Genomic DNA, 26793 nt, shown 5'->3' on the forward strand with positions numbered 1-26793 from the left:
TCACTTGTGAGGAAGACTTTAATTTAATTGCATGATTTTGTAGCCTCTGCAGTAGGTAAGCCATTTCCAGAAATGTGTAATGTGTCGCATCTGAACGCGGCTCTTTCAGCTGCGCATAATCTGAAGATATTACACTGCAATATTAGAAGCTTAACTAAAAATACTGACTCTTTGCTGGTTTTATTAAAGTCCCATTCCCTTGAGTATGATATAATCACGTTGTCAGAAACGTGGTTGAAACCTGATGAATTCTTTAATATTCCAAATTTTAATTCAGTTTATCTCTCGCGACCAACAAAGACGCGTGGCGGTGGAGTTGCTTTGTATGTACACAAGAATATTCCTTTCAAGCATTGTCCCAATCAGGTTCCCGATGCATATGATTTCTTATTCCTTGAGCTGAGTTCCAAGTTAACTGTAGGTGTTTTGTACCATTCCCCAAGTTCGCACATTAGTCTTTTTCTGGAAGCCTTTGAACCTGCTCTAGAACATCTCGCTTCTATGAATAATCCTGCAATAATATGTGGAGATATTAATATCGACACTCTTAATGACAATGCAGCACCATACGTGAACCTGATTGAGTCTTACGGGTTCCTTAATCAAATAACACAACCAACTCGAGTCACCCCCTCCACAGCGACGCTCATAGACCATATCCTATGCAATTTCGAAACCTCACTGTCTTTCTCTGGAGTTATTGATGCTGATATTTCTGACCATTTTCCAGTGTTTTTTCTAGCATCGTGTTCTCCTCTCAAGAAAGAAATTAAGAAACGCGTGAAAACAACTATTGATCATAGCGTGTTAAGTTCCCGTATACGCACTCTAGTGATCAATGTTGAGAACAGTAAGAATATTAACAAAGAATTCGACCACCTTATAGATGTTATCTCATCTTGCTTTACAGAAACAATTGTTAATGCAAAATCTTATTATTCTGACCCAATATGTCCTTGGGTAACGACTCAGGTCTTAGCTGCTATACAAACTAAAGATAAATGGTATAGAAAGCACAAGCAGTTCAAAGCTAATGAATACTATCGTATACAATATAAAATACATAGAAATAAAGCTGCGGCTTTACTTAGAAAATCCAAAAAGAAGTATCATGCAACTCTTATAGAAAGCAACCAACATGCCCCGCGTAAAATGTGGGAAATAGTAAACTCGGTCATTACACTTCGAGAGAAGGATCATATATTGCCAGAAATTATCCCACCTACTAGAACCACAGAAAGCCTTGCGGAAGACTTCAATCAATACTTTTGTAATATAGGTCCAACACTTGCGAAACAACTAAGTATGCACGAAGCACCCGAGCTCCCAGCTCCTGTACTTAATTCTTTTGTTTTTGATGACATTACTCAGGATGAAATCATTTCTACCGTTAAAACAATGACTGGAGGAAGAACGCCAGGTAAAGATAAGATCTCCTTACTCGTCATTAAACAGCACATCGAGGAACTGAGTGGGCATTTAGAAAAATTATTTAATGCATCCTTCTACATGACCACATACCCAGACGCATTTAGAATAGCGCAAGTCACACCAATATAAAAGTCCGGTAGTAAGGATGACATCCAGAACTACCGACCAATATCAATACTTAGTGCCCTTAACACAGTATTTGAGAAGTTATTGATAAAACGTTTTACCCATTTTCTAGATAAATATAACGTACTAGTAGATAACCAGCACGGTTTTAGGAAAAACAGATCTATTTCCACGGCTGTACAATGTTTAAGTGAATTTATTAACAAAGCATTAAATAACAAAGAGTACGTAGTTGGCATTTTTGTTGATATTAAAAAAGCGTTTGACACTGTGAACCATGATATACTACTATCAAAACTACATCGGTATGGATTCAGAGGTCAAGCGAAGCAGTTTTTCGAAAGTTATCTTCCTGGTCGCAAGCAATGTGTTAAAATCGACAAATCCGTAGCAAGCGTTTATTCCATCCTTTGTGGCGTGCCTCAGAGCTCGGTATTGGGACCATTACTCTTTTGCTTGTACATAAATGATCTGCCAGATGCTTTGAATAATGCCCAAACTATTATGTATGCTGATGACACAGCCCTTCTCTTCTCTAGTCATGACCCTAATATTCTCGAAAGGCACGCTAATAGTGATCTTTCTCAGATGTGCCAGTGGGTTTTACAAAATAAATTAACAATACACACCTCAAAGACTAAATACATTGTGTTCTCTAGTCCATATAAAAATTCATATAGCTTAAATGAGTTACGAATAGGCGAAACCCCCTCGAACGAGTCGATCAACAGGTATATCTTGGTATAACTCTAGATTCAGCTTTCAATTTTAATCCTCACATAATTCGAGTAAGCAGCAAATTGAGACGGGCTTGCTTTATCCTAATAAAAGCTAGAAAGTTCTTCTCGCTTCGTACATTAAAAATTTTGTATTATTGCCTTTTTCAAAACAATATGACTTACTGCGTGGAGTCCTGGGGACTTACGTATAACATGTACTTAAATCAAATAGTAATTTTACAAAAAAGAGCACTTCGAATAATAACACACAGTAAACACACAGATAGATCCGCTCCGCTCTTTCGTCACTTAGACATTACACCTTTCTTTGCTATGCGGGATTTCAAACTGGCTTGTGCGGTTATACATATACTAAACCATAACATCCCACTATCATCATCTGTTTTTGTATATCCATCTCGTCCAACTAGAAATTTTTTCAGTTGTCGTTTTAACTTTCCAGCTGTTAATAGTGTGTACGGTAAAGGAACTATCGCCTATGCCACTGCTAAAATTTGGAACCAACTGCCTGCTAACTTAAAAGTGGGTCAATTCTCAATCGCCGATATAAAAAAAATTTTCCGAAGCCAGCAATATTCGACTCCAATATAAGTCTGTGTTTTTTTTTTTTTGATGCATTCTTCCTTTTATCTTTTATTTTAATTTTTATGTTGTCCTCCGAACTATTGTATAATTTCTTGAGCATTTCGCCTGCCTTTGTGTATAACTGTAGTATAACTGCTGTTACATGAATCCTGTGTAAAATACTGAGTTGTCTCGCTATAATTATTTTTTCGCACTTCCTGCATGGGCCCAAGTCTAGCCGAGAAGGCCCAGATGGTTCACATGTATTTCTTATTAGTCGTTTGAATAAACTGCTTTCTGAATTTGAAATTAGCAAGCCTACAACCTACCGCCGAGCAAAAAAGCCCGCCAAAATACCCAAAATCCCCACGGCACCCCACGCCAATCTCGCTATCCGGCTAGCGACATCCGCAAGCCTCCCTACAACTAGCACGGTTTAAAACTGCCGCCCTGCAATGCTTACACCATGCACAATAACTTGCTTCTAAAAAATAAGCCAATAAAATACAAGAGCCATTAGTTTCAGTCGAGAACCACAGCTGCTGCTGCTGAAAACTACAGTGTAAACCGAAAACGGCGGCGGAGTAGAGACATGTAGAGAGCCAACATACGGGACTTCCCGCGTAGGTAGGCTCCCAACAGCGGAATTGTAGCCAGCGCCCTCTTGAACTGAAGTAGAATATACATACGATTCAGCACTGTGCGACCTTCATCTGTCTAGCGCGTGTTAAAAGTTATATTGTTTCCAAACAGGTGCGCGGGATTTTGCTGATTTTATTTATGTCATCGCTCAATTTTACAATGGCTTGTTAGGTTTGTTGCGAGTTGCTGGGCATTTAGACATCCTCGCGGAACCCCGCAGCCGTCTCTTCCGATTACGTGTGCGGCGGTTGGGCAGGTCCTACGTGGAATAACCGGACGCGGCAACGACCAGCAGAAGATAACGACGAGTCCTCAAGCAAGTAGCAACTATCTCTCTACTTTTGAAATCCTTCGACGTGCTCTGTACAGACACACCTTCCGGGTACCAGCGGCAAGCAGAAACGGTTGTTTGTCTTTCTTCAGACATGTGTTTACTTTTGGCGAAACAGCAAGAACTACTGTTCGGTCCACTTCTTATAAGCGCGCTGTGTAAAAGTGTGATGTTTTCTAACTTAGCCATCGTATCAACGAAGATTGCTTCTTCTTTTGATCATATGGCAACGTGTCGCTCTCTCGAATATATTGTCGATCTGACAGATCGCTCTCACGTGTTGTGCGGTTAAGCATCTTATTTTTCGAAACTTAGCCGTTTGGTTTAGTAATTGGTTTAGTTTTGCGATCAGCGATTCCCAGGCGAGACACGTAGTGAGTTATTGTTCATGCACATGAAGGGCTGCATGTAAAATGCACATTGCCGCGCATTAACATGTTTTGTACCACATTATCTAACTGACACGCATCGATGGATTGTCGTAAGCATGCACATATTATTTTATTTCTTTTTTTTTTCAGTCTTTGTTACTGCTTTGAGAGACTCGATCTGCAGGTATGGGAAGAGCTAGGAAGGACTCCTTCAATCAGCCACCGGTTGAGACGTACCGGAAATTTATAGGCAAGTATTCTGAGATTCACCTAGCTCAGAATATTTAGGTTTCTTACATGGTCACTTAAATGGTGGCATCTTTAATTTCTGTTTGATGCGAATCCAGTGAACAAGTCGCAAATATCTTTTTCATTTTTTTTTTCTTGTGAAAAAGTGTGCAATGATGCATTGTAAGATTGTATGCTAAAATTCAGTCTTTACTTTGTTGAACAGCCTGTTTGTGTTGACCATGTTTCTATTGTAATGTTGCAATAAAACGTGTAACACTTTTCTAGCCCCACTAACACCCCCCTTCTTCCCAAAATATTAGGATAGAAAATTGTTTGACCTTTTCACAGTCTAGGTATAAGAAACCCAGCAGTGTACTTCATGGACATTTGCATATATGATTTAATATTCAATGCATACAGAATTGCTCAGCTAGGTGGCACAACAGACACTGTCTGCATAACCAGTGGAATGTCCTGCTATTCAGCAACGTTTTTAAACCAAATAATCATTATTCAGTATTTAAAACATCTGTTGAATCTGCATTAGTATGGGAATGATTGAAAAGCAAATTTTAAATAATCAGGTGCTATGCCACGGCTGAATTGTAACAGCGGTGTACCACAGTGCACATGCATGTAACGCAGTACACATTCAGTGCAGTTATGGTGGTTGTAACTATTTAATGTTAGCAAAAACTTGTTCAAGGACAGAATGCAACCACTTTCAGTTTACTGAAGTGCAGACAACTGTTCAGCCTCATGTTGCTGCCTTCCACTAGGCTCCCTAAACAAACAGCATCACCCGAGGTTATCATGCACCTTCACTTTTCCAGCTGTTCATTCATTTCGTGGCTGGGATGCAGATTTTATTACTATTGTTAACCTCTGCATTGCCCATTCCAGGCAACAAAATAAAGTGAGCTTCCCAGCTTTTCAGCTAAAAAAATTTGGTGTTGTGGAGCACTGTTCCACCTGCAAACCAGCGAGAGCAGCTCGAATCATTGGCACAAGAGGAAAAGTGGGATAACATAGCGCTCTGAAGCAGTAAGATTGCTTGCTACTAGACTGGCTGACAGAAACTTGTCCTTCTTTATTCTGCTGTTGTGACAAGTAGTTGGGAGTGCCTGTCACCAGAACATCCTGAGAAAAATGCAGCTGGTCAGGCAATGTAATGAGACCTAAATATTATCATGGAACGCAGGTGCTCTGGGCAGCATTGTAATACTTATGCCTCGCAGGTTTTTCTGTTCTACCTGCGCGCACAATGGCTCCTTCCAGTGGCTTCATGGAAAAGTTTTTCTCTTATTTTTTTTTTCCAGTAGTTTTGTATGCCTGCTGAGAGATGGTTTTAGACTCACGTGAAATTTGATTTGTCATTATGTCCAAAATGTCTGTGGTATCATAGTTTAATTTTCTACATATTATGGTAAAAATTTTTACATATGTGCAAGTTTCTTCCTTTTCCTGGTTCTTTTTTTTTTTTTTTTACTTCTGCAGGCCAGACAGAATGTTTGGCTAGCAAATACACTTATCAGCTACACAGAACAGCTCAGCAATTACGGCACTGTGTTGCTGAGCTGGCTGTGTTCGATTCCCGGCCACGGCAGACGCATTCTAGTAGAAGCGGGATGAAAAAAACGCCTGTGCTCAGATCTAGTATTTAAGTGCACGTTAAGAAACAGGTGGTCGAAACTAGTCCAAAGCCCCCCGATATGCCATCTTTCTTAGCCCACATGCTGCGTTGGGAAGCTGAGCCCCTCAATTTTATTTCATCCTAGCCTCGTGCCAGAACAGAAACCAGCAGTACTCAGTTGTCCTATTGTTCTGGTAAATCCAGACATTTTTTGTCATAGTAAAATGTTATAGACGTTTTACAAACACAGCCAGTGTGGGCTGTGTGCAAAAACAGTGTCATAGTAGTATTCAGAAACTTTTTTAGAGAGGTTGCCAAATGCTTGGAAATCATACAAGAAATATTTTATTCTATATGTATTTGAGTTTCAAGAACCGCTGTTCACACACCCTGCTATGCGCCCTGCGTACACATCACTCTGTGGAATTCTCCAGAGTCTAAGAATAAGGGTTTGCAGGAATAAGAGTTGTATCCAGAATGCAGTACGTCCAGGTTAATGGTTATTGTGTAATTTAATGCTGAAGTGTGTGTAAGGCTAACCAGATGGCCTTGAAATTCACTTGGCCAGGTGTCGAAAACAGACTTTCGACTGGCTCACTACTGGCCAATCAACCTGAGTGTAGATAAACCTCAGCATACACAGCACAGCAGTCTTTCAACAGTTAGGGTGGCGGACATCTCTTCCATGAAGTTTCCATAACCACCATGTGTGTGCTTAACTTCTTCGTTAACCCTAGAAATGTGCTAATTTCCGGTGCTTTTATGTCCTGCCGTTTTATATTTCAGGACGCAGTAGTTGCAACTTGTGCCCAGCTGCGTAATATGAGAGCCTGATCACTGGTGTTTTGAATGGATATAAAGCAGTAATAATTGCTCAGGCGGTTTTTGAAAATTTTTATTTGACATTTCAACGGAGCACCTCAAGGAACATGAATGAAAGTGATAATTCGCTATTTTTCGTTTAAGCGGTGAGAGTAAAAAAAATCTGAAATAGACAAAATGTGCACTTAGCTCCTAGTTTCAAACTTTTATAAATGAGACCATGCAAAAAAAAATCATTGTGCAATTTTGTTATAGTCAATGCTAGCCATAGTGATGCCCGTCCTATGCGGGAGAGCGCCACCTTTTATTGCAGCAGGCAGCTGGTTTGTTTTTACTGCATTCTTTGGACTCGCGGAGCCGTGGCTGTCACGTCAGGAAACATGCCAAAGCCTCCTGATACTTGATTATTGAGTCTGATCAGCTTTTTTATGCAAGCAGCCTGGTCTAGTGCAAGTTCAAGCAGTGCTGAAGCCTCCACATGCTTTGTTCAGTGCCTGTACAGTACTGTACAGTAATGAAGAGCGTTGCACAGTATTGCACCATAATGAATGAGGGCACTTGCACAAGCGGTGTTCAAATTGTAAGAGATTAGTAATAATTTGTACATACACTGTCAAAACGCTGATAGATAAAAGCAACCCATGATGGGAAGAATAAAGTTGTACTTGATGTTGCTGAAAGCCATTATCAAAATAACATGCACTCTTGGGCACCTACCGTCATTTGAGACATTAAAACAGCCTAGACATTGAATTGGAAAATTAGACAACTCGACAGAAGCTTCTGTGTCTTCACTGCTGCTGTCATTTAAAAATTAGGTTGCCCAGTCGACTAAAGCTCAAATTTTGCGTCACTTTATTGAGGAAGTGCTCGAAACACTGTAGGCTAGTTTTGTTTTTGATGGTAGCTCCAGTCGAAATTTTATTTTTCCAGACTCCCCAATCTGGCACAAATTGTAAAATTTGACGAATAGTCAAGTCCAGTCACCATTTCAATCGGTACATGGTGTTGCTAGTAGAATAACTGCAACGGAAATGTTTGACAACGTGCAGAATAACTGTCAATCAAGTTGATGGATTTCTACAGGCCCGCTAAGGAAAGAGCTGAGCAACCCTGCTGAATGAAACAAACTTTCCAGGGTCATTTATGAAGTTTCGTCAGCAACCATGACCCTGCCTACATTGGTGAATCTGCATACATGCCAACCTTCTCAAGTTTTGCATAAATTTTACATATTTGGGCTCTGTTTATGATTTTATGAATGTTACATCAAGTTTTATAGATAATTAATTACATTCGCAAAAGTGTTTTACTCCTCAGTTTTCTACTTTCTCTTGGTGGTCTTATAATGAAAGGACCCTAGAAGGTACTTTCTTTGAGCAAGTTTATACAGACATGACCCAGATGCTGGTGAAATTAGCAATAGCAGATTTGCTGAAAAACTCACTGTGACGTAAAGAACGATGTTTTCCTTGTCAGTCTCTGCTGTCCCAACTTTGATGCTGCTTGTATTCTGCATCTAAAAAGTTAATAAAGTGTGTATGCATCCCTCAGAAACGCGTGTGTTCAGAGCAAGCTTTATAGAAGAAAAGAAGCCTGCAACAGCCACTCCCCTTCCCCCCTCTCTCAGCATTGTATCCACAGAATTTAATAAACTTTAAGGTTCACAGGTTGGTAGGTATGGGCAGGTATGAAACAACACTGGTAAAATGCAGGCCTAAGGAAACACTGCATAATCATGAGCATACCAGTCACTCCACTGATTGGGAGTCTGCATCTGTTATTGATACAGATAGTGGTGGAACACACTGCCTGTTGAGTTAACAGTGCGAGCAATAAACTGCCGTGAGGTGGCCTACCAGATATTTAGCCGTGCTTACTGCACCACTTCACCTGTATATTGTACGTGCACTCATGAGCAAAAGATTCAAGATCGATGGTGCTGAAATAAAAAACATTTTTTTGTTTCACAGCCTGCGCACGCTGGCTGAAATCAAGTGGCACAGCCTACATGTACGTGTTTCATCAGTGCAGTTTGTTGAAGCTATTCCACGGTTGCAGGGCTCTGGTAGAAAAAAATTTGAATTGTGTTGCTGGTTTGTGGTCTCCGAACTTTTTCTCGTGAGTGCACATACTATACTGTATCTTCTGTACATGCCGTTTTTTTTTTTTTTTTATTGCGAGAGCAATTATATGGGCACTCGAAGTGAATTTTTAGCATCAGCATTGCCGTGGGGCTCTGTTATATTTATGTATATGTACGCTATATGCTTATCCATGCCCTATATGTGGCTTATATTGCTACACTATTCAATCAATAAGGTTGCTCATACCAGGTCGTACATTCTCGACCAAACTGTTCCTGAGAATTCTGAGAATGGCCACCAATAAACAAATGTCACGAACATGACATTAACAGCACATGCCTTTTATCTTAAATCTCAGACTATTAAATATTAAAAGTGCAAAACAATATCAGTGCTCAAACCTAAAAGCGATGCAATTTTACTGTCGCAGCTCTTTCCAGCCAGCATAGTGGCGCCTGTGTGATGCTATTGCAGGCCCTATATGGCGGGTTAAAATTGTTAACAGTGCCAGAAATGTTGGCGCACTCGCATTTGTCATGTCCATGTTATTAAAGCCCACATGAAGCTAGAACACCATCCAGACGTGGAAGTGCAACGCCAAACCTTGCTATTGCAGTCATAGCTTCATTCTTATGCGAAACTGCCAATTTTTATTGTGCACAAGAGGCACGTATGCGCCCTAAAACATCAAGATGGCTCTTGTTTTTATTTTGGTCATTGCCCCTTCTTTCTTTTTCTGCAGTGTCTATACCTACTGCAAGTTAAATGGCAAGAGGGCTTCGTTTATGTGTTTCAGTAGTAAACTTACGAGTGAACAAGACAACTATGTGCTATTACTTACAGTATGAGCTACCTGTGATATCGTCACTGCTTTGTTTATGTCTTACTATTTTCAGACGATGAATTGAATGGGCAGTGCATGTAATAAAACAACTTTAATGTACTCGCTGTGTCCGGAACACAACTGCCGCAAAACCGTGATAGCTGCATCATTCAAGCCCTGTCTGATGAAGCAACTAAGCTAGTGCTGCTGTTTTCTTGATAACAGGGAAACACGAGAACAAAAAGTCAAAGTCTGACATCAAGGAGTCAAAGAAGCGCGTGCAAAGCAAGAAGACGAAGTCCAAGACATACAAGGTGAGACATTTGAACTGGTAAGCCTAACGTTAATGTAGAACATCATACCAGTACAGCACTGTGCTCTTTCTAAATAAAACAGCTCTGCAGAAGCCAGTTTGCAGCTAGAGCTGCTCACGTGTGCTATGTGTCAGTGGTATCAAAACCAGAGTTCTTGGTGCTGATTTGTAAGCAGATTGCAGTACCTAAATGACATCAATAGTTTAGAACACTGCCCACACAATGACTAATGAAATGGAAGACGCCAGGCATAATAATATAAGACAGCAGTGTGGATTAGAGAGCAAGCACCAGTTAACTGATGTTCCAGTTTTGATTACAAGCAAAGAACTAGTCGGGCACGCCATCGTATGCACACAACAGGTAACTCTTGGTCCTTGACAGTATTATGCCGTCAATACGTAAACATAGGCGAGGGCAGCAGAGGTAGAGCATGCGATTAGGAAATTTTCCTGTTCTCAGAATTGCAGCAAATTTTTCCAAATTTTGATTTAGCGTTCAGATTAGGTGCAAAAATTATTTCAGAAGAATAAATATACTATTGCCATCTCAAAGGCTGATTTTTCACACCCACTCCATTAGTCGAACCTACCTAAAGTGCTGTTGCCTACTGCATAAAAAAAAGTGTAACGACAACCAAAATTTTGCTGACCATGGTACAAATATTTTGTAAATAAACATTACGAATATTTCTGTTTGTGCCACATCATTCTAGCTAATAAAACATACAGAGCAGGGTGCCCACTTTCAGTGTTCCTACTCAATCAGTATTTCAACAAACAGTCAACATCTTCAACATTGAAACGGTTGTTAGTATTTCTCACTGAATCTCAATATACATTCATCAATCATACAGCCACTGGAGGCGCATTCCCGGCGCCAGTGCTGTGCTGTTCTGCTACCACCGGAGCGTGCATGGCTTGCACATAGAGGGTTAAAGGCACTTTGGAGACGTGGAGTGCCCTTTAGCTGCAAAATCAACAAACGAAAGTGGAAGCTCGGTCAACGCTCCGCTCCGTCGAATCGGTGGCGGAGCCAGGACGGTGTTCTGCCTTCCACCGATGGCACGAGTGCTGCATGCGTGCTCACACAAGTGCACTGGCATTCCTGCCGATCAGCTGTGTGCATATGCACTGGCAGGAGCACGATGGACAGTATGAATAAAGCCAAAATTATCTAATACTTCACCGGGTGCCGACTAACATCGACGGTTCCCCTTGGGTCTCGTCTTGCGCGCCATCGAGGCAATTGCAAGGCCTACAAGTCTGCACTAGAATGCCTTCTCTCGTTCCAGTCAAAGTAGATCTTTTAGTTCGTTGAGTAGGCCTTACTGTAGCACCAGCAATGCTCCGTAAGTTATGGCATTGTCCAATTCCTTCTTTTACTGCTATTCGCGTGCAGGAAATTGCCATCATGCTGTGCTTCCTGACTGCTGCGCTTTTTGGAGGATATGCACTGTCCTACGTGTTGCTCAGTGGCAGCGTTCCGTCACTGTGGGCCTCGCTGACAAAAAACTGATGAGGATCCGAGACTCTCTTTGGCCATCTCGTCTCGTGTGCAAAAGAGTATGATGCCAAAAGTGTCATTTGTTTTTCTTTTGTTTGCTTGCTTCTGAGCATTGCAAAACTGTCGTGCAATATCTGCCTTCCTCTCCTGTAGAGTTGTGCGTATTGTTTTAATTTTTAATGTGATGTACCTGACTTTGTACATACGTCTTCTAAACTGTTACGGTGCAATAGCTAAGCAGTGTAAAGTCCTCGACGCCTATATGTGTTATTGACAAACTCCCAATATTGTTTGAGCACACCTGCTATCTTTAATGTCACGGTCAAGCAATAGACATTTTATTATTGCTTTTAAATAATTAGCGCTGTGTAATTGTTGTTTACAAATAATTTTGGGTGTTCATCACGTGGGAGACACTTGACGTGCTAGCACCCCTTTTGGTTTACTGTGGAAAGTTGGCTCCCATTAATGCACTTGCTTTAATGTTTATTTGCAAAGTGGAACTACCATCATTGTCATGTGTTTTTTTGATCAGCACTGTACATGACACAAAATGGAAGGAAAAAAAAGAAAGCCTTCCATTCTTCATCTACCGGAGTTGAATGAAAGAACATACAGCAGCTTTATAGTTTTCTACAATATACTAGCAACAAGTGCGAGATTCCTAAGAATCTCACATCAGACCTATGTTTGGAGCACATTGAGTCAGCATTCTTCTTCTGAGAAGTCTAGTGAGTCTGTCTGCACTGTTGATGCTTTGGTGTCACAGTTACATTGTATGACAAGGAAGTCCCCTGCTCAAGTCATTTGCTTTTATATGTGCCAGTTACTGTGTTTCTTTCTTCTTTCTTTAGATTTCGCTTGTTCCTCTTTCTGAATGAAGCTACTGTTTCAAGAAGTTGGGCATCTTATTGTTCAGATAACCGAGTACTCGCATGAAAACCTCCTTGTATTGTTTAACTGTGTGCTGGCATTTATCTTCTTTAAAAGGAATAGTCGCAGATTCCCAGCAACCTTCTAGCAATGTGCTGGTGTTTGTCCTCTCCAAAAGCAATATGTGCAGCCTTTGGGATGCTTAACATGAATGCATTCTAGGCTTCTTTTTTCTGTTTTTCCTCTCATACTGCAAAGAGAGCTGGGGCTTTCCAGTTACAATGTCAGGCTTGTACAAGTTCGAATTGCGTTTGCTCTGAATTCTTCAGCGTTTCTTTTTTATCACATCCCTCTCTTCAACGAGGCCACCAGAAGTGTGATTCATCTGTTTGGCATAAGTGTGTCATGACCGGTACACTGTCATCTCTGCCACGGTCACTCGGTAGAAATGCCTGTCATCATTGCTGAAAAAAATGTGAAGACATCCGACGCTTCACTTTGTTGGCAAGGCACTTTTAGCCAGGACAAGATATGACATGGAGGCACTAGGATTTTATATGCACTAATGACTAATACTATAATGGACCTTCCTGAAAGCAGCATCCATGTGGAAAGCCTCTCTGACATACTCTTGGTAGTAGCATATTGTTGCCTTGTGTTAGCGCACCGATGGCCATGGTTTTATTGTAGCCTGGTAGCCACACAAAATGTGTTTTATCAGGAAGGACGGCATGTTTGTCACACAGCATAAAGCAGAAATACAAATGCTGGGTGACACCATACGAAAAAGGTGTTTCATGCAGCCTCTGCTGTAGAAATTGCCAAAATTCACCCTTTGCCATCAAAACGTGCCTGTGCATTGCTCTTTGTGACTTTTTGTCATGTTCATTGTCAGTCCCTCGAGAATAATGAGCATGGTACCCAATATTGGTCGTGTTCCTATTCTTTACATGGAAGCTACTGTAACTGATTGTTATGCGTGGGTGTTGCTTCATGCATCAGTCAGTCTTAAATGCCTCCATTCCACTGCCGCACATAGTATATACTTCTGCTACAATTGCCAATAAGTAGTTGTGGCAAGCTACTTCTTCAGAAGCAGTTGGCAGTGGCTAATTGGTTTACAATGCGCAGAGTCGTCCCCTTCGTTCGATTTAGGTCGACTTCACCACATCATTGTTGCACAGCGCACAGTGGCATCGAAGAGACTTGCCTAGTAAAGCAGTACAAGAATTTGCAGCTATATATGGGTGACAGTGAGGCAGGAATGCCTGCATGAACTGCTGATGGGACTCCGTACAAAATGGTGGCTTCCTTTAAGTAGCCATGGTATTTCATGTGCAATGAAGTAAAAACTGCACCACAATTATCTAAAACGATTCGCAATGCTATAGCATGTGCCACATACATGTCCATCTAAAGCAGGTGCCATCTGGACATAGTTGTGAAACGGGCACTGCTGAAGGCTGGATTCGGCTTTGCCCACTGTAGCTGGTTGTACTGTCAGAGGCAACAACGACAACAAATGCAGTTAGAGCCTGATCCAATAGGACTGGCTGGAACCCACTTCGTTTTGATCGAGCAGCTGAGGCCCTGCTCAAGTAGACCTGTGTCGCAGAGATACTTTCAATCATGCTCGAGTCACTGCACATATAGTGTTGTTGCACAGTCATGTTCAAGCTTGCTTGGCTTCTTTCCTCCCATACTCAGCCGCGTTTCAAGTTTCAATCATAGTTGAAAGGTTTAATGCAAGTAAACTCCTATGGAAATTGAAACTGCCTATGTGACAAGAGTGTAACACGAATGTTTAGTTTTCCTTGTCAATGTGTATTGTATCTGGCCGCTTGGTTGCTTAAAGCACTTCCACATGCTGCAACAGACCACTGAGAGTTAATATTAATGACCTGTCACTAAGGAAGCGCCATTTGACAAACTAAACACATTCCCATGTGCCACTGTAACGCACCTTGCGTTGTTCATGCATATTTTATGGGACCCTATGCATTTCACACCAAAGCAGTTGTGGTGGTATTTTTCCACTACTGTGTTACAATACTCTTTTTTTTAATGTCCAGCCCTTTGTTCTTGATTTATTTACCTGTATGTTCAAAGGAGCCTGTACAAAATGTTTTAGGCAAGTGCTAGCAAATTAAGAACGGTTTATACAGTTGGCCACCAGTCGACCTGCCATATACGATGTGTACCTTTGTATGAATAAAGCTTTCTTTTAAATCTGGTTTGGTGTTTATAAGTGCCTATAAACCATGTCTGCATTACTCGCATGGAACTTTCATTTGCACAACAAATGAGCATCTATTTGAGCAGCGAACAGTTGTAGATAATAAACAAAATGCAAACGAGACAATGCTAAGCTTTACGCTACCTTCGCTTGCACGGCAACCAATACAGGACCTTGACAGTGCGGTTGATATAAATCACCACATAAGGACAAAAACCTCTTTCCTTGTTAGAGCCTGTGCGCTTTCTGCTTGTAGCAGCCAGCTCTAGCCAGTGATTGAAGGTGACAGCATGGCAGGCTGGGTCATGCACAGGCGTTTGCTACTGTTAATAACATTCAGTTTTACTTTTACGCAACTTGTCATGTTTGCTAACCTTCCACTGATATTAGTGACACAATAGCATAGGAGAACGTTGTGCCATCGTCTGCAAATTTCTTAATGGATGCTGTGCCATCTTGAGAATGCCATAATGTGGGCATGTGAGGCTTTGTCCCGAGTGTGGCTTGGCCTAAAACATGGTCGTGGCTGCATAGATGAAGCTTTCTTGAGATAAGATTGTGGCGGCGCAACTGTCGCCTCCATAGCCGGGGATGAAGAAGGCGGCTCACGAGCAGATAGCGCGAGAATAGAACATGCTGGCATGCGCTACCCGAGAAGCCGCAGTATCGGCCACTCCCGAGATCCCGCAGCAGCACGACTGGCCAGCCTAAATAAACTGTGGCTACGGCGGCTACCTCTTCGCGCCGCCTCCCACAAATTGGTGACCTGGATGACCAAGTCCAGCCATGCCAGCCTACCAAGGCTTGAGTGACATTGCATCATACGGTTCGGCAGATGTCTTGCGGCTTTAAGATGTCCAGGAATTCTATGTGGACATGCCGGACATGTGGTTCATCCAACTGGACAGCCACTTCCGTATCAATAAGGTTTCAGGCTCCGACTGCCACTCCCCGGCCCCAACTTCTACAAGGACTTGTGGGCAGTCGTCCTTGCCCACCACGTCACCTCGAGAGCTCAGTCACAACAGTTCTCACCACTTGAACCGTAGCATTGTTCCGCATCTTGTCATCCCACGTCGCCTGCGCCCCCCGTACTGATCGTCAGCACGCGCTACCTATGCTCGGTCCATGAGCCTCCTCCCCAGCTCAAAGGCAGCTGCATGACGACTCTCTTCGAGGAACTCACTGGGCCAAACGCAAGTGCTTTCGGCTATTCTACAGCCCTCAGCTCTGCTCCCTTGGACATTCCTGCAAGCTATCCATTTTCAATTTGGGGGCACCTCACTCATCACCAATTCAGAGGCTGTCCCACCGGCTCCACTAGATGTAAATTTCACTCTCGCAGGCATGGCGACGCCACAAGCACAATCTTGGCGATTTATTCAGCGACCACGACAACCCTGATGCTATCGGCATTCAGGATTTCACCGCAAGCAGCACCAGGCGAGCCTTCCAAAGTTTTGCAGGGGAAGCTCTGCCATCTAGTTTCTTCAGCTTGATAATCACTTCTGCCAACAACGCGAGTGACCAAAACTTGCACTATCTTCACACAAGTTGCGAGCTGCCAGACGGTCTTCTTTCTGAGCTCTGACTTTTGCAGGCCCGGGCATCTACGAGAACCTCTGGCAGGTCGTGATTTCGCACTACGGCATCATGTTCTTTATTCTATGGCGTCACTGTGGCTGCGTCTCGCTCACAACGTACGCTGCCATGCTGCCTAGTACAAGTCTCCCAGATTGCGGGACCCAACACTACCAACGACTGCCACTACCAACACCACTGCCACCGTTGCATACCGTTCGACGACACCGTCTTTAGCGTTGTTCCCTTCAACAGCATGAATTCTCGGCACACGTCAAAAACCGGCCAATACACCTCAACTCTGCTTGCCGAGTTGCAACACACAAGACAATGCATGCCTTTTACACGTATTTCAGTCGTACTTCTCACTAGTACTTCTCACAACTATCGCCTCCAAAGCAGAAGACGGCTCACAAGCAGGTAGCACGAGAATAGAACATGCTGCAAGCTCCGGTCGCTCTGGAGATTCTGCAACGACATAGCTGGCCGGCCTAAATAAACCATGGCTATGGTGGCTACCTCTTCCCGCCGCCTCCCACAAATTGGTGACCCAGACGTGATGTGGTCCCGCAGATGTCCCACAAGATCGTTAAGAAAAGTATTCGTTCACCCATACTACAACTTTCAATAAAGTTTACTCACTTGCAGTGAATAAGCGGAAAGGAAAAACAAGAACAGATGGGCAGACTTGTGCAGTGAGCAAGGACCTTGTCTGACCTCCAACCTTATCACTCACATGTACTTTTTGTGTACATATGCATATCTACCGGGGCGCAGGGGAGGCATGCTTGCCCACCCGCTGTCAGAAGTGGGGGTGCAATGTAGGCCATTTGCGCCCCACTTTTATAAGCGATCATTGTCGGCTACACACTGGCAAATCCAACAAAACAACATTCGGGGCCAAGTTTTCTTTCATAATAGCGTTCACGTAAGTATGCCTTCTTTACTACATATCACTTGCTTTGGCAGGTAGAATTGCCTTTCGGGCCTCGCTGCCATGGCAGCGAGGTCCGAAGTCACTATGCAGAAAAAACAATTAGACAATAATAAAGATCGGTGGACAACTGCATGAGCAAGGCATCCATTTTTTTTAAAGGCGTGGAGATTGAGTTTGCTGGAGGTTTTGTTTAGGTCTTAAATGGTTCACCCCCTTTTAAAGTCTTTTTTTTCTTTTTTGTCACAGAAGCCTGCTCAAGCCAAGTGTGTGGATACATTGTTTTGGGCACATGTCCCTTGTTTTCATTATTTTTCTACATAGTGACTTCACCTTAGCCCTAAGCATCGTGACGTGTGGCGATAGTAAACTATGTACGATGAACATATCCTGTTCTTGCTGTTTCTGTAGATTTAGCAATATTCTTAATCGTTTGCGGTATCTTGTTTTTGGTTGATCATGTGTGACCATATCTGTGTTGCCTGCGGTTTTACACGGCAAGCCCATAAATAGGCCAGTTTCGGCGCAAATAATACCAGTTGTCAATCGGCGCTTGTGATGTTTGTGTTTCTTGTCTCTGTCCCAGACGCGCTGCACCATTTGAATATCAGTAAATTTCTTTGGTGCGGTCGCCATCTGATTATTTCTGCCTAATCGCTCGCAGGTGTGCTCAGTTCCGATAGATTTGTTCTTGTGCGTAAGGCTTGAAACATAGCCATGTTGTATATTGCAATACCTTGTAGCAAAGATGTATTATTGCTAGTAACTCGCTTACTCTTGTGGACCGTCGCAAAACATTCAGCTTCGACCATTTGTGCACTATCGGTGTAGTCCGTCATTTATTGTGCATATATGGCGCGCATATATTCAAGTGTGTGCCCATTCACTTATTGACACATTGACGATACAGTAGGCGTAACATTTCGTGCCAGTTGGGATAGATGTGTGTATGTAGATACTGTGCGCGAAACATACTATGACAGGAAATGGTGCTACTCCCTTTATCATTGTTTAATGAGTGGTGCTCACTCTTGCCGACGCTCCGGGGCTGAAGCACTTTCTTTGAAGGTAGCGATACAACGCTGGCGGATGAGCAAATTTCTGTATCCTCGAAGTGCCGGTAACACGTACGGACAGTTGTAACAATGGTCCGCAAAATTCGCAACACAGATTCATTCCATTCCTTAATATGCCAGTCAGTATTTTTGCAGCCAACTACTGCACACGTCATCAATCCACATGATTAAATCCGGCATGATTGGAGCACAGTGCATTGGCGAAAGCTTGGTTTCATTTCCGACAGCTGATCACACAGAAGCAAGGTTGAAGCGGTATTGGCTTCATATTTGTGCGCTGTTGCTGAGGCGGCGTGCAGCGCACCGCCGAAAGCTCCATCGCATTTGTATAGAACAAACTGCTCCGCGAAAACAGTCAATATCAGTCTTCGTCAAAACATTGAAGCTAAGCACTTTGCATCATGCTCATTGAGTACATGGAAGAGAGACTGCCTGGGAACACCAACTCAAGTGCTGATGGCTCCCCTGCTGACACTGAGCATCCTGAGTGTCCACAGCAGAACTTCCACTCCCTTAAACTGACATTACATTTCCAACTGCTCATGTTTCTTTTTTTTAATTTTTTCGTTTTGCATTAAGTGAAGGCCCTGGGCATTGATATACCAGAAAAGATACTGGCAAACCTCAGGGTGCCCTAAATAACTTACTATAGTAGCTTTTCACAAACCAGCCTGTTTCATTTCCCAAGAAATGAATGTGTCATGACATCAGGATGCAGAAGGTGTCCATGTGCGAGCAGTCCATCGTGATGTTTTGGCACTCGGTCCAGCTCATTTGGTGGCCAATTATGTTGCTACATTGGGCCGGACTATTAATAGCAGCATAGCAGACGACCGGGCAAGCTGGAGCGAGTGCCAAACGAACGCATCAAAGTAGAGGTGGGCACCCAAAGCCAACACAATTCATTTCCGTGTTGCACATCTGGATTTAGTAAAATCAAAGCTGCAACTTCAATAATTTATGGGGATTAATAGTATCGCAAGTTCCACTGTGGGCTACAAGGAGTGCTGTAATAAACAGCTTCAAAATGATTCTGACGACCTGGGTTTCTTTAATGTCACTAGCATTCCTAGGGTACCTCACAAACTTTCTGTGGGCTGTCTGTGTCCATCTATCTTTCTCTAACCGTTTTTCCGCCAACTTGAGTTGCTGGACTGGGTAGATGGTCCATGATCTAATGGGTAGCGCATTGGGCTGCTGCACTGAGGGAACGGTTCGAAACCAACCGTTTGACCAACTTGGGTCACTGGGCCACTGTTTAATGAACCCCCTTGTCGCCAGCTTGGAGCAATGGGTATGTGCCAGTTGCTCTGTGCCACTCTTTGATGAACCTATTTGACATCAACTTGAGTAAAAGGGTACAATGCCACTGCGTATGTGCGACTTTTCAGTGACAAGAAGAAGAAACATTATTAAAGAATAGCACAGCAGTTCTTGCTGCGGTGGCCTCAGGTGGTGGCTCGAAGTCCTTGGACTCGGGCGGCATCTTTGGCTTGCCGGACGGCCCAGAGCTTGTCTACCAGCTCTGAACTTTTGATAGCCGCCTCCCAGTGGCGGCGACACCTACGGAGAAGGTCCCCGGCAGCTCCCGCATCCGGGATGGCGTTGGGAAGAAGCGAGCTCGAGCCTTCCCGTACTCTGGCAACGGCCGTGATTATGGACGCGTCGCGAATGGAGCTGGTTTCATTACCGTTGTTGCCGGCACATTCCCAGAGCGAGCATGTGTCGCAGCATTGCTCTCTGTCCGCAAGTTTTATATGCGTCTGTTGGATATAAATGCGGATAGCAGTGGTGTAAGATGGCAGGGCTAGGGTAGGTGTGTCTGGAACAAGCGTAAAGTTACGGCCTCGTTCCTGTTCAATTTATCGTGCGGTGGCGGGAATGTGCGTCTTTCGAGTCTGTAGTGTTGGGTGAGGTCTCTGAACATGGTTAGGCGATCGCCCCACGCACAGTGTGTTTCTTGTTGTATTTGTGTTGTAGTGTCCCGATCCGGCAGATTTCTTAAAAAAGATTTTTTAAGCTTTATCCACACACACAAAAATTTGCAAGGACAGTCGGCACCAGAAGTTTAAGGGGTTCAGCTTCAACGAAAATGCTGAATTTCTAAATACTTTGAGTCTGCAGTCGGTCAAACCGTAGAACACTATGTTGGTCACACATGCATACACTTGTAGGCTGATAATCAAAATGCCAGGCTGCAGAAATATGCAGCTTTTATTCGCTCCCTGCGACCCATAAAGCAACAACGCTGGAACATATTGTAGTGGAATGCTCCACATTAGTTTCGACTACCTGGGGTTCTTTAAATGGACGCTAAGGAGGAAAAGCACTTGAGCTGTATTAGTGAACAGCACCTCTACAATGCCAAGAAGGCCACTCTTACCGTGAGAGGAGGCCTGGTAAGCTAGAAAAGATGCTAAAGAGCAAAACACGAGTGGTGACGCCTCCTTTAAGTTCCTGCACTAGCTCACTGCGACATCATCAATTTTGACAGCACCTGTTCGGGTCTAGCAAACTTTTTATTGGTAAAGATGCACTTCATTGCATTCTAAAAGAGCCGAGGTCTGAACATGGCAAGCTTTAAGAACATTTACTGCGTCACAACGACCCAAATGCAAGAAAGTGCTTTTCTCAAACCCACAATTTCCGCAAAACCTGGAAAACGGACGTTTGGCCCTTGTTTTCTCTTATGGCAATGAACACCTTATCATAAAGTTACATGAACTCAAAGTTTTGAGAGAATACATTATATAAACTGATTAACTGTATCTCTCAGTATAATGTGCACTTAAATATCAGTGCCTAAGTGTGTCTGCACTTTGCCCTAATCAACATGCAGCTAGCATAGCCGGGGATTAAATCCGAGACCTCGTGCGCAGTTGCAGAATGCCATAGCTGCCGTGACGAGCCATTAACTTTTGACACTGACAGTATACAGGTTCATTCTACCTCAACTGCAATAATGTGCTCGCTCCAAGCAGGATTTGATATCGTGACCGTATACTCAGCATCAGAATGCCAAAGATGGCTGCTGAGTGAAGCGAGAGGAATAAAACCTCCTGCACGTAAAGTTACTGAACCATAAAACTGCTGCGTGCCAAACAGGGTGGAATGATTAAGAGTGGTTGGACAAGCAATGTAACTGGAGCCAATGTTCTGACAAGGGGACTTGCCATCGTCAGGACTAATGCAGTTGCTGCCCTGAGAACCTGAGAAAGACGAAGTCTTTTTGTCGAAATGTTGGCCCAGCAACATGTTTTCTTAGAATTACTATTGATCACTTCCAAGCCTCCATCCTCCTGGGAACTTGTGTCTTGAACAGGGTGAAATGTACGCAGCTCAAATTTGACACCTGTCATTGCTAAAAACATCAAATATTAAACTGGAAGTTTTCACGTTCCGAAACTGTACATTGGGTTATGAGGGACATTGTAGTGGAGGGCTCTGGATTGATTTTTGACCCCCTGGGGTTCTTTAATCTGCACTCCAGGGTGCACGAGTATCTCTGCACCTCGCCTGAATCGGAACTAGCCACTGTGGCCGGGAATGAACCTGCAACATTGAGCCCAGCAGCGTACTGCCATAGCCACTGATCTACGACAGTGGGTCTTGCCATTTTTGAGAAATTAACAAGCAAAGCACGCACCCCCACATATGTATAACATTCAATAAGCTTTATAGTCTGTAAAATTTGCAAAACAAGCACTTGCAGATACACAGTAGTGTGGTTCACATGACAGGAACCTCGCCCCATGCAAAAAGAAAAGGAAAATGCCCTGTTTTTGGAGAGAAAAATTTAAAAGGCACTATAACCTGTGGGCTTTTAATGAGAGGCAAAAACACCTCGGCCAATTTCTTCAAGAAATTCGCTATTAGAGCATAAAACAAGTGCCACCACATCAGTAAAATTTACCTTTTCACAATCTCTTTAGACTGATTCAAAAAAAAAAAAAAATTATGGGGTTTTACGTGCCAAAACCACTTTCTGATTATGAGGCACGCCGTAGTGGAGGACTCCGGAAATTTCGAACACCTGGGGTTCTTTAACGTGCACATAAATCTAAGTACACGGGTGTTTTCGCATTTCGCCCCCATCGAAATGCGGCCGCCGTGGCCGGGATTCGATCCCGCGACCTCGTTAGACTGATTCAGAGCATAAGCCTGCCTTTTCAGTTATTCAGCATGCAGACCTAAAATGTCGCAGGGGGCACTCCGTAGTGTTGCATCACAATTATGTCGCCTCATGGACAGCTTGCCAGTTTGTCTTCACACTTTTGTTGGTACGTTGCTGACAATTGGCTTGGGGCGAGACCGAAAGATGACCTTCTTTGTGACAACACCGCGGATAAGGTACTCCTTCGTGGTGTTCTGTGGTTCTGCTTCTTCGGCAGACTTTTCAATCACAAGAAAGGGTTTCTCCACATCCTGCTCTTTGCCGTACAAGATGTGGTGGCCAACAAGCAGTATCGGAATGCCCTGAAACATAGAGAACATTTGCATGATATTCAAAAGGTTTTGCCACTGTCACAGGCGTCTTGCTACGGTAACAGTTGCAGGAGAGCTCAAATAAGATGCGTTTAAATAAAAAGGCACTGAGACCCTTTTTGGACATGCCAAGAAAATTTTTGTGATTCGTAAGAATGCTGCCGTGAACATATGAGCTGCATGCAGCAGGGAATCTACCATCTTGCATAATGATGTAGATTGCTTACTCTTTCTCTCGTGCCTTTAAACACAATCATTTTACAGTAATAGCTGTTGTGCGCCCAGCCCCCTAATTTGGTTGCCCTCCAGTGCCACCGGTGTCTGCGAAAGGATGGACAGTCGGGCGATTTGGTACGGTAACATATTGTTGGTTTACAGCACAAAGGGGCAGTGTGTAAAAATGGAATGAAAGATGAAAAATGGAAACGATATTTTTGACCAGAATGAAAACGTAACCGAAATGTTATTTATTATTTTGTTTCAGAGTGAAACCAAAATACTTTTGACAGGTTTTCAGTTCAAGGGAAAAGCTGACACTGCGAGACAACTGACGTCAGGCAACATCAGAATTAGCACGTATCTTGGGAGTCCGCTGAGCACACGTCTCAGGCAAGGATAGTGGGAGCAACAGCCAATCGAACGCTCCACTAATCTAAGCCTGCTGCTCGGTGCAGTAGCAGATTGGAATCGTAGCAAAACCCAGGGCTTGTGCAGTAAAGAGCTTATCTTTTCGTTTTCTATAGGTGCAACACTTTGTTGCCGAAGCTTTATTGATTGTTTATGTTTAAGTTAATTTTATCGGAACAGTGATCTCACATTTCGGTGAGTACACTCAACGATGTGCTGCTTCTGAGATAATGCTCAGTGCCTTGACTGAAGGCACTGAGCATAGTATCAGTATATATAGTTCACTTGGTGAGAAAAATAAATACCATGTTTTTATCGTTACTCTGCTTCGAAAATTTTTGCATGCAAACCAAAACTGTTATGAACCTTTATGGATCATTTTTTTTTGTTCCGGAGCAGAACTGGAACGTAACGCTTTTCAGTGGAACGAAACTAAAACCAGAATGAACATTTTCTCTCGACACCCTGGACACAGGCGAAGACTACAGGCACTAGTGCTCGTCCTGTCTGCTTCTAGTCTTCTTCTGTGTCCCTTCGCACTATAAGCCAAGACTATGTCACCGGTGTCTGTTGCTGAAATCCCAGAATTTTTTAACGTAGTCACAAGCCACTCTGCTGATGCTGCAGCAAAGAATACTGCACCTGTACAATAATGTGCCTAAAGTCTTGAGTACTCATTAAAACAGCCGGCTGATGCCACACTCTGCAGCTTATCAATAAACCAGTATTGAGGCAAAAAAGCGTAAATGAAGCCAGTGGGCAAGAAACAAAAGACAGCTTAGGAAAAGGAAGGCAGAGAACACCATGTCTCTCGACTTCACCACAAAGGAGTGCCACATACACAGGTGATGACAACTTGGAGTAGAGGAGTCAATGACTGAAGTTGGCTACAGCTTTTTTTCTTCTCACAAAGAGGTCACTCACACGCATCTACAATTGTTTACTCTAACTAATATAGCACCATAGCGCAAGATTATTACACATCTATCTAAACACACAGCCACCTACCATAAAATTCCGAGCAAGTGCCCCCTCTAGGGCCAAAGATAATAGAATGTTTGGGTGAAGGTCCCTGCACGGTCACAGACAAAATTCAAGTTAATGATGGAACAGTTGCAACAAAAAAAAAAAAAAAAAAAAAGCACGGGCTTTTCTTGACTCAAAAGCTGTATCTAACATGCATTTACGGCCTTTATTCTGCAACATTACTTTCAAATCCATCAAATAACTCCTCTGAGATCGACCTAAACTTTTGGTCCATGCACTCAGACTCAAGGGGCCCATGATCCTCTGGCTGTACAGCACCAACAGCTGTGCCCAATTCTCTCGGTTCACTGATGCCACTCCACAATGTAAACAGTTTTTTTTTATGCGAATAGCATTCTTTGTATACTTTAGTCGTTTTCAGCCTATCTATCTATAGATCTATCTCTCTGTCTGTTTAACTATCTAACTATCTATCTATCCTATTACGCTGACCCAGTGGCCCAAGTTCTCTATCTTCTAGCACCACTAGGTAATGCTCCCGGTCATGATGCTATTGTAGTCGTTCCATTGTCGTCATTCCAGCTTCATGATCTTACTCTCGTCATGCCATCGTCATCATGCCGACCCAGTGACCCAAGCTGTCTAACAGTTTGGGCCACTGGATATGGGTTCATGGTCCTGATGCCCCATGATTGTTGCATTATTGTCATTCCAGCTTTGTCCTCCGACACTCATCATGCCATCATGATCGCACAGTCGTCATACATTCATTGTCACACCACCATAGTGATGCTGTTGTGGCCATTTCACTGTTGCCATTCCAGCTTCGTGATCCTACTCCCGTCATGCCATCATCGTCACACCTTCTACCTCGACCCAGTGGGCAAAGTAGTCTAATAGCTTGGGTCAATAGGTACGGTATGGGCTTAGCAAGAGCCCCACGTCGGTATACTTGGAGGAGGCGACTTAGCTAGATACACAAGAAGCAAATGGTGTTTCTGCGAAAATAAACAGCTGTGTAAGCATTGCCGATGACGTGGAAATCTATGGGGCTGACACCACAGAAACAATAATGCGCTATATCCTGTAGCTGCCTTTGCAGAACATTGTCCAGAAACCGTAAGAACCAGCTTAATACTTGATGCAGCTGATAATGCCCCAAGAACTTTGATGCTTTCTCTTTTTTTTTTCAGCACGAGAGCTCTGAACAATTTTTAGGCAAGCTAGGTGAAATGTTGTCTCTTTCTTTTAAAGCACACAGATTTACACAGTGATGGCAAGCAGCATCTACTCAACAGCTCAAGTAAGAGTGGATAAGGCACCCTGTTTCATGCAAATTCTGTAGATGTCATTTTTTGTGTCTGCTTTTTGGTTTTAAAGTTGTTGTCTTTTCATATTTTTACGCTGTGGATATTTGGGTTCCCCCGGAAGAAAATGCTGTGTGCTGTGGGTCAATTCTATTAAGATGGGTGTCTGATAAAGTGAACAAATTTTCAGTCTGTCTGCATTGACCTTAACGAGAGTCTACTGTGTACAAGTAAAAGATATCAAACTAGAGAAATTCAGCCATAGCAAATATGATGAGCTCATAACTTATCATGTTAATAACATGTCAAATTACAGAATTACAATTTCATATAGAAATGTATTTAATTACTGGAACGGAATATAAGTGCAGTAATGCTTTTCATGATTATTTAGTGCAACAGCAATATTGCCATCCAACAGCATGAAAACAAAAGTGATGACACAGAATTATTACTTTGGTGCTACATGGGCATGTGTGCTTCAAGGCTTCATGGCGCAGGCACTGTTTGGTGCCGAGTGTTCTCGGAGAAGCACGAAAGAGGAGTCCCTCTGCAGTGCATGCCTCATACATAACTTGTTAAGACGGTGGCAGTACGTTGTGTCACTATACTGATTCAATGCCAACACATTACTGCCGACAGTCATCATGAAATGGGTTCTGCCGCCATTTTTTAGTCTATGATATGAAAAACATTATTATTTGTCTGACGTTTGAATTATTACTCCATTTTCAAGACTTTCTTAAGAAATACATGTATTGAAAGGCACCACACTCTCTCTCATATGTGCTCGGGCCACCACCGAATCCACCTCTACTCAGCATAGTGGTCACTTTTCCTGGTATAAAGAGACGCTCATTCAAGCAGTGGCCTACCTGGGCTCAACACGATGTTCAAAGGCATGTACACTGCATCTGAGCACAGTCCTAGCGCTGAGTATGCACATCCGGTACCTGAGGTCGCTGCCTGGTTTTCTGCAGTGGTAGAGGATGCGGCTCGTCTCTTTCTATGCCATAGTTTTCTCTTTCTATGCCCCTCGCACAGCACCAGTGGTAGATCATGGTTC

The 26793-nt window shown here is 43.1% G+C and overlaps 2 protein-coding genes across 3 annotated transcripts in view; one reads left to right on the forward strand and one right to left on the reverse strand.

The window, feature by feature from the left end:
* The first annotated feature begins 3571 nt into the window (after positions 1–3571).
* LOC140216751 (triple QxxK/R motif-containing protein-like) lies at positions 3572–14728 on the forward strand. Of its 2 annotated transcripts, none has more exons than XM_072287263.1 (4): positions 3572–3819; positions 4356–4455; positions 10027–10115; positions 11517–14728. In XM_072287263.1, exons 2-4 carry the CDS (start codon positions 4392–4394, stop codon positions 11631–11633), a joined length of 270 nt encoding a protein of 89 aa, XP_072143364.1. In that variant the 5' UTR covers positions 3572–3819; positions 4356–4391; the 3' UTR covers positions 11634–14728. The 2 variants fall into 2 exon arrangements, with proteins under 2 accessions (XP_072143364.1, XP_072143365.1); XM_072287264.1 differs by having other exon boundaries at positions 3818–3907.
* Positions 14729–21978: 7250 nt separating this feature from the next.
* LOC126541584 (uncharacterized protein F58A4.6-like) overlaps positions 21979–26793 on the reverse strand; it is a 42683-nt gene continuing 37868 nt past the window's right edge. The window contains exons 5-6 of the mRNA XM_050188422.3: positions 22456–22797; positions 21979–22245 (exon numbers count right to left, since the gene is read on the reverse strand). Coding sequence (XP_050044379.1) covers positions 22588–22797 — 210 coding nt within the window. The 3' untranslated portion in view covers positions 21979–22245; positions 22456–22587. The remainder of the gene's footprint in view (positions 22246–22455; positions 22798–26793) is intronic.

This window comes from Dermacentor andersoni, chromosome 3 (genome assembly GCF_023375885.2).
Source record: "Dermacentor andersoni chromosome 3, qqDerAnde1_hic_scaffold, whole genome shotgun sequence".
NCBI lineage: Eukaryota > Metazoa > Arthropoda > Arachnida > Ixodida > Ixodidae > Dermacentor > Dermacentor andersoni.